Below are 12,217 nucleotides of genomic sequence, written 5' to 3' on the forward strand. Positions count from 1 at the left end.
ATATTTAAGTACTCCAAAAGAAGACAAGAAGAGAAACAAAATAAAAAAAAAAAAAAGAAAGAAAACAAAAAATAGTAAAATGGTGGACTTAAGCCCCAATATATCAGTATGTACATAAATGAAAACATTAAATTACCCCAGCTAAAAGTCAAAGATTGCCACATATTGTTTACCATACATATTCCTTAAATATAAGGACATAGAAAGTTTGAAAGTAAAAAGACAAAACAATACATCAGGCCAACACTAAGGTTGAATCCTTCAATGCTGCAAATTTAGGGCTCACAGTTGGCTTTTGCATGTGGCCCCACCCTAGAGAGGGAGGTGTTCCCTGAGATTAGAATCTCAACACAAGGCCACCTTGGAAAGTGTGTACAAGTTAAATAATTAAATTATTGACTTATATTTAAAGTATTATCTACCATTAAAAAAAGATTTTATTAAATCTTTTAAAAGAAAATGAAGAGACAAATAGGCCAGAGGCAGAATTAATGGCAGAAGAGATTGAAGATCTAGATTTATGTTCTTCAACAGATACCAGCCAAAGTGGAAGCAGTTGAAGCTGCGGTTATATAGCAATTTTTGAGGTGAGTTATCACGGATAAGATATTATAGGAGAACCAAAAAAGCGTAAATAGTGTTTCATGGAAAAACTTGGACTTCTTTAGCCAAGATAAAATATTTTCTAAATAATTGAGTATTTAAAGATCATTAAAAATAGGGGAATTATTAGAATAGTGTATATCCCTTCCGTACAAAATAAATTACTGTATTTAAATTATCCCCATATTTTTCCTCTTAAGGGTAAGTTGGTATGGTTCAGATATCCTCAGTTCTCATCCTCAGGGAAGAAAGCTACCCCAGTTGCCTCATTACAGATTATAGTTGTATTTGGACCCTAATACTAGGAAGTGACAAATAGTAAACCTGTTCAGTTAAAAACTTCCAGGGCCAGCTGACTTGTGCAGCTGCACATAAATCTTTCGGATTCAGAAAGGAAAAGATATAGAGAGAAATGAAGCGTGGTAACACTGTAGAGAAATCCACTTTGGCCACTTGCATTCTTTCTGGAAACCGGTCTTGGACAAACCTATAAAGAGATACAGACATTTATTTCAGAACACTAATCTCTAAAATTGACTAAAAACCCAGTATAAATATTAGTCATTATTCTTTCTCTAATGTTCTACCTATAAAACAAACAAACAACAATAGCAAAAACCCCCACTTAAATCCTACATAACCTTAGGCTAGATTTTTAAAAAAACACTGTATCCACTTTTAATAATCCTTTCTAAAAAAGATAAATAACAAAAATATCTAAAGTCCACAGGAAAAAAATCTGAAATAAACCTAGTTGTTTAAACTATAACTCTGGTTGTTTACTTCCCCCCTTTTTCGCTTTACCCCAAATTCAATAACTCAGCAAATCCTGTCAGCTCTACCTACAAAATGTAGCCCCCAATCCAACCACTTTTCTCCATCTCCACTGCTTTCACTCTGGTCCAAAGCCCCTCCCCCTCTCTCCAGCACTATTGCAACAGCCTTTTGATTGTACCACTCTAGACTTCCTAGAGCCCATTCTCCAAACAGCATCCCTTTGTGGGTTTTTTTAAAAAATGTAACTTAGATAATATCATTCATGAAAGTAAAACCTTGCAGTGACTTCCCAATGCAATTAGAATAAAAACCTCTGGCTAAATCACACTTAGTGGTGAAATATTAATTAATTTATTTTTTGTATTGGGGAATATTGAAGAACAGTGTGTTTTTCCAGGACCCATCAGCTCCAAGTCAAGTCATTGTCCTTCAATCTACTTGTGGAGGGCGCAGCTCAGCTCCAAATCCAATCCCTGTTTTCAATCTCAGTTGAGGGGGAGCAGCCCACCAGCCCATGCGGGAATTGAACCGACAATCTTGTTAAGAGCGCTTGTGCTCTAACCAACTGAGCCATCTGGCCACCCTTCCGGAAGCTCAGCAGCAGCTCATTGTCTTCAATCTAGTTGTGGAGGGCACAGCTTATGGACCTATGTGGGAATCGAACCGGCAACCCTGTTGTTCAGAGCTCCTGCTCTAACCAACTGAGTCATCCGGCTGCCCTTAGTGGTGAAATATTCAATGCCTTCCCCCTAACATCAGGATCAAAGTAAAAATCTCCACTCTCTCACTACTTCAATTTAACATGTACTGGACATCCTAGCCACTTCAATAAGAAAAAATATAAATAAAAGGCATACATATTGGAAAGGAAGCATAAAACTGTCTCAATTCATGTACCATGTATGTAGAATCTACAAAACAATGATTACAAACAACAATGGAATCTTCAAAACAACTTTTATTGAACTTAAATTGTTGAACTTATTAGTCTAAAATTATTGACAATTTTTTTAATGTTTATAGAATCTATAGCAATAGCCCCTTTTTTCATTCCTGATATTTGTTAATTTGTGTTTTGTCTCTGTGTTGCTCTCGCTAGTTTATCATTTTATTATTCAAAAAACAGCTTTGGTTTGCATAGATTTTCTCTATTGTATGTCCATTTTCAATTTTATTAATTTCTACTATTCATTAGTTCTACTTAGTTTAGATGTAATTTGCTATTTTTTCTAGTTTCTTAGGGTGGAAATTCAGATAATGAATTGTAAACCTTTTTTTCTTCTCTAATATAAGCATTTAAATGATGTATTTCCCTCTAAGATGTGCGTTTAGCTGCATCCCACACACTTAGATATATTGTATTTTCATTGTCATTCAATTAGATATATTTTCTAATTTCACTTGTGATTTCTTCTTTGATCATAGGTTGTTTATAAGTGAGTTAATTTTCAAATATTTGGGGATTTTTAAAGATATTTTAATTATCTCAAATTTATACATTGTTGTTAAAGAACTTAAGATTTCAACAATTTTGAGATGTAGTGAGTCTAATTTTGTGGACTAGGAAATGATGCATCTTGGTGAACGCTATTTGCTTCTAAAAAGAACATATATTTTAAAATTGTTAGTTTTCTGTAAATATTAAGTCAAGGTGGTTGAGAAAGTTGTCAGTTTTTCTATCTTTTTTGTTTAGTTGTTCTATTATTAATTCAGTCAGTTTTTCATGTAATTTGAAACTTATTTGATACATGCATGTTTATAATTGTTATGACTTCTTGATGAATTGATCCTTTTCTCATTATAAAATGTCCCCCTCTATCTCTCTGGTAATATTCCTTTTTATTGAAGTCTATTTTGTCTGATATTAATATTGCCATCCTACTTTTATATGCTTACTATTTGCATGGAATATCTTTTCCTAACCTTTTACTTTTATCCAATCAATGTCTTTATATTTAAAGTGAATCCCTTGTAGTCAGGATACAGTTAGATCTTCTTGTTGATTTTTTTTTTTTAGTTCATTTGGACAACAATTGCCTTTTTTTGAGTGTATTCCCCTTATATTTAATATAATTGTTGATATGGTTGAATCTAAGTCTCAATTTTGTTTTTTGTTGTTTGGCTGTCCCATTGTTTCATGAAACTTTATTTCTCCTCTACTGCCTGGGTTTGAATTAATATATATTTTTTGTATTCCATTTCATTCCTTTATTGGTTTTTTAGGATACCTCTTGCTTTATTCTTTTAAATTAGGAAGTATGATAAGCATCTCTAACTTTTCATAGTCTACTTAGAGTGACTATTCGTGTAAGATTAAAGAACAGTACAACAGTATAGTTCTCACCATCCTTTGTGCTTTTGTTGTCATTTATATGATATCTACTTATGTTATAAACCCCACAATACATTGTTTTTGCTTTAAACAGTCATGTGCTTTTAAAATGACTTAAAAATTTTTTACTTTCCCACACATTTACCATTTCCTGTGCTCTTCATTCCTGCTTATAAAACCAAGTTTCCATCTGGCATCAATTTCCTGAGGCTGAAGGACATCCTTTAGTATTTCTTTATTGCAGGTCTCCTGACAACAAAGGTTTTCAGTTTCCTTTTATGTGAAAATGTCTTTATTTCACCTTAATATCTATGGTGCTATTATGACTCCATTAATTAATTTAAATAATTATTATCTTGTACCCAGTCTGGTTTCTGCTTTCTCCTCCTCCTCCTCTTCTTCCCCTACTTCCATATTATTTTACAGTAAGTCCAAGACATCAAATCACTTCATCAGTGTGTGCAGCTAAACAATACGAACATCAAAAAATTATACTCTAATGCCATCATCATACCTAAATCAATTAAACAATAATTTCTTAATGTGACATGTATAAAGAAAAGTTTTTAATATACTGTCCATTAAGAAAACACAGCATCACTTCTATGTTGTTCCTGCCAAGAATGTAAATAAGGAAATAATCAGCCAACCACAAACTGAAGGTCAGTCAACAAAGTAGCAGGTCCGAGGTCTTCAAAAGTATCAAGTGAGAAAAGACAAGGAACTGAGCAATTGTTCGACATGGAAGGTGGACATAGACATGGAAACTAGATATAGCAGGTGACCCTGGATTGGATTCTGGACTGAGAAAGAAAGGACAATTCTAAAGGATATGTTGGAACACTCAGGAATACTGAATGGAGTTAGTGGGTTAGATGCTGTATCAGTGCTGATTTCCTGATATTGGAGGTTGTATTTTGATTTTCAGTAGAGTGTCCTTATTTGTTAGGACATACCGAAGTACTCGTGTTTATAACTTCCTTTCAAATGATTCAGAATAATAAGGCAAAAATGGTAAAATAGTAACAAGTGAGAAAGGAATTCATCATACTATATTTGCAATGTTTCTGTAAGTTAGAAATTATTGCAAAATAAAAAGTCCTTTTTTGTTTTTTAAGAAGAGGCTACCTGCTTCAGTTCCAAAGTTTAATGGTTGCTTATTATGGCATGTGTTCCTACTGCCCTAGCTTTATTTTAAAGCACTGCTCTTTCTTGATCCCTGTCCATGCAGCTTTGTCACAACCTGCGACAAAATAGATTGACTTAAAATTAACCTGTTGGTACGCCAGTGTGGGGAAAGGTGTGTATGTGTGTGTGTGTGAGTGAGATAAGTGGGAGACTAAAGAATGAAGCTGTGCATGTACTGGCAGCATATAGTATCCACCGACAAAAGTGTCACTTTGGGGTCTCAGGATTGGTGGAGATTAACATTCAAGCTGAATGAAACGGTGACAACACCAAGAACAGTTAATCCCAGTGGATCACGGAGCTAACTCCTTACTGTCTGAGGCAGAGTTCACAGTCATTTCACTGGCCCTGGACAGACAATTTGCCCTCATTTGGAATTATAGACAGATCAGTAAGACAAGATGCAAAACAGAAATACGTCCAACCCCCTTTTCAAAAACGGGTCTCAGTACCTTCGGAGTTTTCATCCCCATTCCCCTTCGCACCCCAGAGCTTCTATGGTTCCATCCCAGTGGAGCAAAAGAAAAGAATTGAGTCTGAATTACTTTTTAAACATGTTTTCCTAGTCTGTGCTGCTACAAGGACACACTCAAGTATAATGAATCTTAAGCAAGAAGGAAAGAAAATGCTTCAGTCACATAAAAAAAATCAGTACGTGAGGAGCAGCAGAACTAGGGTAGTTCTCAGTAATGACAGTGGCCCATTGCACTTTAGTTAGGGTTGCAAAGTAAGAAATTTGTGAAGAGAAATAACAACATGCAAGGAGACAATGAACAAAATGTGCTTTGCTCATTTGTTGTGACAAGGATAGATTCATTTAAATAATTCATGATAATGCTTTGCAACGTGCTACTGAATGTACAATGTGTACTTTGCAAAAATAACAAGGCTCAGTAATATGGGATTTGAATCTAATTCTCTGCTCTTAAATTTCTGATAAGAAGTGGAGAGAAGCTACCAAACTTGTGATGAAAATGACTGAGGGAACAGCTTGGAGAGGTGGCCTGGAGAGGGGCAAGTGGCTTTGGCAGAGGTCCCTGTTTTCTAGTTGCCTAGATAGCATGCTTTAGCCTTGTCTGGTGGCTTTACAACTCTGTGGCATGGTAATGGCCTGTATTAGGTGGGTTTCCACATGGATGCCATTGTCACACAGAATAATGACTGGGATTGGGGTATAAAGGAAATGGAGAACCAGGTGCTAAAGTCTTCAGTGAATAAGAGAGAAAGGTGGGTCTGGGTAAAGTCATTATAAGGGATGATTGAAGAGTTTTATCAAAAGATTTAAAAATAATTTGTTTATTCAGAGTCATAGTTATGTGGATGCACTTACACAGAACAACTCAGAATGTTAGATCTGGGTGGTGGGTTTATGAATGATTGGTATTTTCCTCTTTTTGTTTATCCCCATTTTCCAGTGCTTCTGCAAAAAGCCTGGTATCACTTACTGTTGAATAGACAAAGAGGCCCAAGGCTTTCATACATGTCCCTTCCAGGTGGAACACCCATCTTCCAAGTCTTTGTATGTCTCACTCCAACTCTGTCTTCAGACTCCAGGGTAAAAGTCAAATCCTCAGGGAAGGCTTCCCTAATGCCCTGGACTAGATGAGGTCCCGTTACTTTCCCTTTGTCACTTAGCAACGTCGTGGCTATTTATTTGATATCTATTGAGCGGGCCAGGTGTATCTTGGATTGTGGAAAATAAAGACTAATGCATTCACACAGACTTGCAATTGTTATATAATTGCAATATGACTTTCCCAGTTATTCTATAACTCTGGCCAATGAAGCATCATGGTGCTGGAGAAAGAGCAAGGAACTTTATCGGGAACTAGCATGGTAGATACAAGTCAGGTGGCCAGTAAAAAGCTGTTTTCACAACAATATAGGTAACTATATAAGGGGATGATAGAGGATTTAGGGTGGTATTTCTGGGGCCAGAACTCCCCATTCCCTATCAGGGTGACCATTCCTGCTGCCCAAACACTTTTCCATGGGAGGCTATTGTCAGTCCCTACTTAATGCCATCTCATAGCCCTGTTGAAACCTGTATCCTTTATACTTGGTGAGTACTATAGTGTAACGTAAGCATGCACTATAATGTATCCATTCTTGCTGACCCTCAAATTCGGTCCTTTTGTGGTCTCCCTCACCAGTTAATGTCTGTCTCCTCCAATGGACTGTATGCCCCATAAAAGAAAGTGTGGCATATGTCTTATTTGCAGCTCTGTTCCAGCACCTAGTATGGTGCTAGTAACTTGGCAGGGGCTAAATAAATGTGTGTAAATTAGAATAAAGAAGGAAAAAAATAATATAAGTTGAAAATATAAAGAGAAAAATCACTGCTTGTATTAATTTCCTGTTCCTCTATAACAAATCACCACCACATTAGTGGCTTAAAGCAATATGAATTTATTCTGAAACTTCTGGGGTCAGAAGTCTGAAATCGGTTTCACCTGGCTACAGTCAAGGTATTGGCAGGGCTGGTTCCTTCTGGAGGCTCTGAGCAGGGAATCTGTTTCCTTGCCATGTCAGTTTCTAATAGCTCCCTGTATTCCCTGGCTCATGGCCCCTTCCTCCATCTTCAAAGCCAGTAGCATAGCATCTTCAGAACTTTCCATCTCTTCCCCTGCTTCATCATCACATCATCTTCTCTTCTGACTCTGATGTCTTTTACACCCCTTGTAAGGATGACTGTGATTATGTTGAGTCCCGATAATACAGGATAATCCCCCCATCTCATAACCCTTAATCATATCTGCATGGTCCCTTTGCCACATGAGGTAACATTCATAAGTTCCAGGGATGGCGGCAAGGACATACTCAGACATGAGGGCTATTATTTAGTATACCATACTACTCTAACTTCTGAGACATGGAAAATGCACGAAAATATTTACAGCGGTGTTAAGTTGTACGGTCAAATAACCAACGAGAGGCACGGACATTCCCCTTTTTGTATTTTATGACAAGTTTTAGTCTACTAAAATGCAAACTCCAGAGGGCACTCTGTTTAGTGTTGAATCCCATGCACCCAGAACTGTGCTTGGTATACAGTAGTAAATATGTGTTGAATGATAAATGAATAGATTTTAGGTTTTGCCACCAATCATTTACTTCCCCCTCCTTTGGGTAAAATAATCTCAATTTCTATTTGGTGGCCCATGTGGTTCTATGGAAGCTGACTCCATCCCTGCCTCCACAAAGCACAAAGTGAATGCTAAGTCAATTCATGTGGCTTAATCCCCTGGTCACAGCCATTAGTCAGAAGTGGGCATGAACATAAACTAGTCCAATTAGAGTGAAGTCCAAGCAAAGACACTTTTTTCTTCAGAGCACAATGGGGGAAACGTAATAATGAACCATGACGACCAAAGGCAGAAGAGAGGGACAGAAAGAAACAGGTTATTGGTTTTATTACTAAACCTCTGGATCAAGCTTCAACTGCAGCCAAACCTTCTTAGGATTTTTCAGTTATATGAGAAGAAAATATTTCCATTATTATGTGTCTCAAGTTTAGGGTTACTTACAATGAAACACATTCTAAAACCATTAAGTAGCAACACAAATGAAAGATGGAAAAGGCACCTACAGAACCTGAATCAATAATTTTGTTTCATTGCGTTGAGAATGGAAGTGACGGGACACTCAGGTGATCTGTGTTTCTGCCTCTGAGGAGGAGAATCAGGAGGCGGAAGAAGGCTTGGGGCCTTCAGACCACCCAGCCGTGTATCTTATGCTTGGCTGTGTCTTACATCACCCTCGGAACTTGGTAAAAACACCTTCCTCAGCTCCATCCCAGGTGTGCTGAGCCAAAATCTCTATGGGATGAAACTTATAGTCTGTGTGTTTACAAACTCCAAGCGATTCTAATGGGCCTGCCCCCTTCTCAGCGTCGGTGAATTTGACTTCCCACTGGTAGAAGAGGCAGCCGAGCAGATCCTGATGTTGGTCCCAAGGTCAAGTACAGAGGGTGGGACAAATGTGTGGTGGTCTTAGGAGTACATATAACTCCATTTGAAACCCTGAATTCATTAAGTACTTAGATTCTGCACGAGGGTCTGAAGGGCTCTCTCTTACGTGTAAAGGACATCAGTGTGACTGCTAAACGCTTTTTTGTTTTTCTAAATCTAGCTGGTTCTCAGAGTTGAGATGACTAGAGAAGTGACAAGTAGATAAATGGATGATTATGGACCACTTTTTAAACCTATGTCTCTTCCTTCCACTTTTCTTAAACAATAAGGAAAATCATGGCAGCTGCAGGACGAGTAAATTTCACAGACCCAGTGATGTCAGCAGGGTCAAAGGTTTTCCATATTCTCGCTTTGCCTACTCAGCAGGTTGCTGCGGTCGCAGGCTGGTTTATCCCCTGAGGTGGTTTCCGAATAACTACCTATTATGAGCATAGACCCTCACACAACAGAGACCACAGAGGAGGAGGTTGGAAGAGGGCATGTCCCTTCCTCATGTGCCTATTGAAGTCCTCTGGAGAGTGAAGGAAATGTTCCCAGAAGCTCTTTAGCAGCCACTTTCTTGGGTCTCCTTGGGCAGAATTAATATCTACACACCCTTTCCTACACCAGACACCTAAAGGGGATGAAATTGTTATGATTCTGTCTAATCCTGAGTTACCCTTGATGGGGGAGGTGACCAGCCACCGTGAAACACATGATACCTGGGGAAAACAGGGCTTCTGTCAGGAAGGAGAGAAAAGGGGGAATGACGTGGGCGCACAAATAATCAAGAGCCCACCAACATGCATTGAAGCAAAAAGAGGAAAGATCAATCCAGCTGCCTAAGCATCTGAGCAACCCAACCTTTATAGGTGCCGACCCCTTTGCTTCAGAGCTCTCGTCTCAGTCCTTGCTCGTCTTTATATGTAAGTTACTACTTGGGGGTATTTTTTAATCATAAGTCCTAATATATTTTTAAAATTTTTTATTAAAGTATAGTTGGCATACAATATTGTGTTAGTTTGAGGTGTATAACATAGTGATTCAACATTTCTATGCCTTATGATGTGATCAGCATGGTAAGTCTATTAATCATCTATCATCATGCAAAGTTATGACAATATTATTGACTATATTCCCTGTGTTGTGTACTCCATCCCCAGGGCTTATTTTATAACTGGAAATGTGTACTTCTTCTTCCCTTCACCTTTTTCACCCATCCTCCCACCCCTCTGCTCTGGAAACCATAAGTTTGTTCTTTGTATCTGAGTCTGTTTCTGTTTTGTTTTCTTTGTTTGTTTTGGATTGGTTTTTTTTTTGATTCCACATGTAAGTGAAATCATATGGTATTTGTCTTTTACTATCGGACTTATTTTACTTAGCATAATTCCCTCTAGGTCCATCCATGTTGTCACAAATGGCAAGATTTCATTCTTTTATATTGCTGAGTAATATTCTATTGAATATATGTAGCACATCTTCTTTATCCGTTCACCTATTGATGGACACCTAGGTTGCTTCCATATCATGGCTATTGTAAACAATGCTGCAAGGAATATAGGAGTACATATATCTTTTCAAATCAGTGTTTTTGTTTTCTCCAGATAAATACCCAGAAGTGGAATTGCTGGGTCATAGGGGCATCTTTTTAAATGGATAAACGTGGTTTTATTATCTGGCAAAAAAAATTCTTACTCATTTTTTTCTTTATATTTAAAATTTCTCTTAGTCATTGTTGTCCATTTTCTTTTCTGAATTAACTTTAGAATCAGTTTCTCAAGGTCCCTGAGAAAATCCTATTTGGGGATTTGTACTGAGATCTAATTGAACTTGAAGATTAATTTGGAGAGAACTGGTATCTTTAAACTGGCACATCGATCTATTTATGCAGGATTTTTTTCTTTCACTATTCTTTAATACAAATTTATAATTTCTTTATTAATGGTCTTGCACTTATCTTTTTAGTTTATGCAACACATGTAGGGAAGCAAAGCTGAGAGAAGGGAGGGAGGAGAGAGAGAGAGAGAGACAGAGAGACAGAGAGACAGAGAGACAGAGAGACAGAGAGACAGAGACAGAGACAGAGACAGAAAGAGAAACGCTGTGGTAACATAGTTTGAATCCAAGGATTTAGCCCAGCATGAAGCTAAACTAGACAAATCTTAAAACTCAATAAATTCCCATTTCTTCTTAAACTGGTTTGAATCCCATTTCTGTTATTTGCAATTGAAAACATTCTGACCATAAAATCAAATAAATGCATAGAGAGAGTAGGAGGAATGATGACAAACATCCATGGAATGTTTCCTATGTATTACGGGCATGCCACTTCTGCTTCTAAGACTTGCTAGGCCATTTAGGTCTTGTGGGCAGCCACTTCCACACTTCTCTGCTGTAACCTTCCTGGACATTTCCTAAAGTGGTTCTGAAATGCAGAATACAGAGAGGTGGTCTCTTTACACTTTGTCTCCATTTTCCCATGAATTACCTGAATCAGATTCCTCTTATGCAGAGAGTAAAAGGCCACTTGGTATATCTGGAAGCTAATATTATGTACTTTATAAAGGTACATCCTTTATAGGTAGTATCCTCAGGGCTGCTGCATTCGGGAAGTTGTGCATTGACCTTCAACAGGTGCCATTCACACAGATGACTGCGTGAAATATTAGGTTGGTGCAAAAGTGATTGCGCTTTAAAAAGTTAAAAATCATTGCAAAAACCACAATGACTTTTGCATCAACCTAATAGCATCCCTGGGAGTTGGGTGGCATGGCACCCTTGGGTATTATCACTGTACATGATTTTGGATTGCTTTATAGAGGTCTTGGATTAAACAATGAAAAGTCTTGAATGAAGCAAAGTATTGGTAATCTCCTCTATTCAAAAACTTGCAATATCTTGAAAAATACTTTTCTCCTGAGAACTATTAAATGAAAAAAATTTTCTGATTATCTTTGTGTTATTGTTGCAATCAGGAGTTTTTCAGACATCTGCATTCATTCAACATGCATTTATTGAGTGACTGCTATGTACCTGGTATTGCTTAAGTACCAGGGACAGAGAGAGTCACCAGAAAAAGTTCTTGCCTTCAAGGAGCTACATTCCCATGGAGGAGACAGACCAGAAAGAAACCAACAAGCACTGTACATAACATGATATCAGGTGGTGCTAAGTGCTACAGAGATAAGTTAAACATTATTAAGGGAGAATGGCACAACTTATACAACAGGAAGTGAAAACTTCAAGTGCATGGGTTTACTTAATATAGTCAATGACTTTCCCACTCTCCACTCTTCCTCTGTCCCCACCCCCACTCAATAAAACAGCTTTGGGTTTTCCGTTTCTCCTTTTCTTTTAAACTCAAGGA

At 37.6% G+C, this 12,217-nt stretch overlaps 1 protein-coding gene across 1 annotated transcript in view; it reads right to left on the bottom strand.

Moving 5' to 3' along the window:
- Positions 1 to 12,217, bottom strand: part of ECT2L (epithelial cell transforming 2 like) — a 73,283-nt gene that overhangs the window by 44,667 nt on the left and 16,399 nt on the right. Inside the window, exon 6 of the mRNA XM_081045316.1 lies at positions 928 to 1,090. Within this exon, the coding sequence (XP_080901442.1) occupies positions 928 to 1,090 (163 nt within the window). The remainder of the gene's footprint in view (positions 1 to 927; positions 1,091 to 12,217) is intronic.

This window comes from Rhinolophus hipposideros (assembly GCF_964194185.1).
Source record: "Rhinolophus hipposideros genome assembly, chromosome: 3".
Classification (NCBI taxonomy): Eukaryota; Metazoa; Chordata; class Mammalia; order Chiroptera; family Rhinolophidae; genus Rhinolophus; species Rhinolophus hipposideros.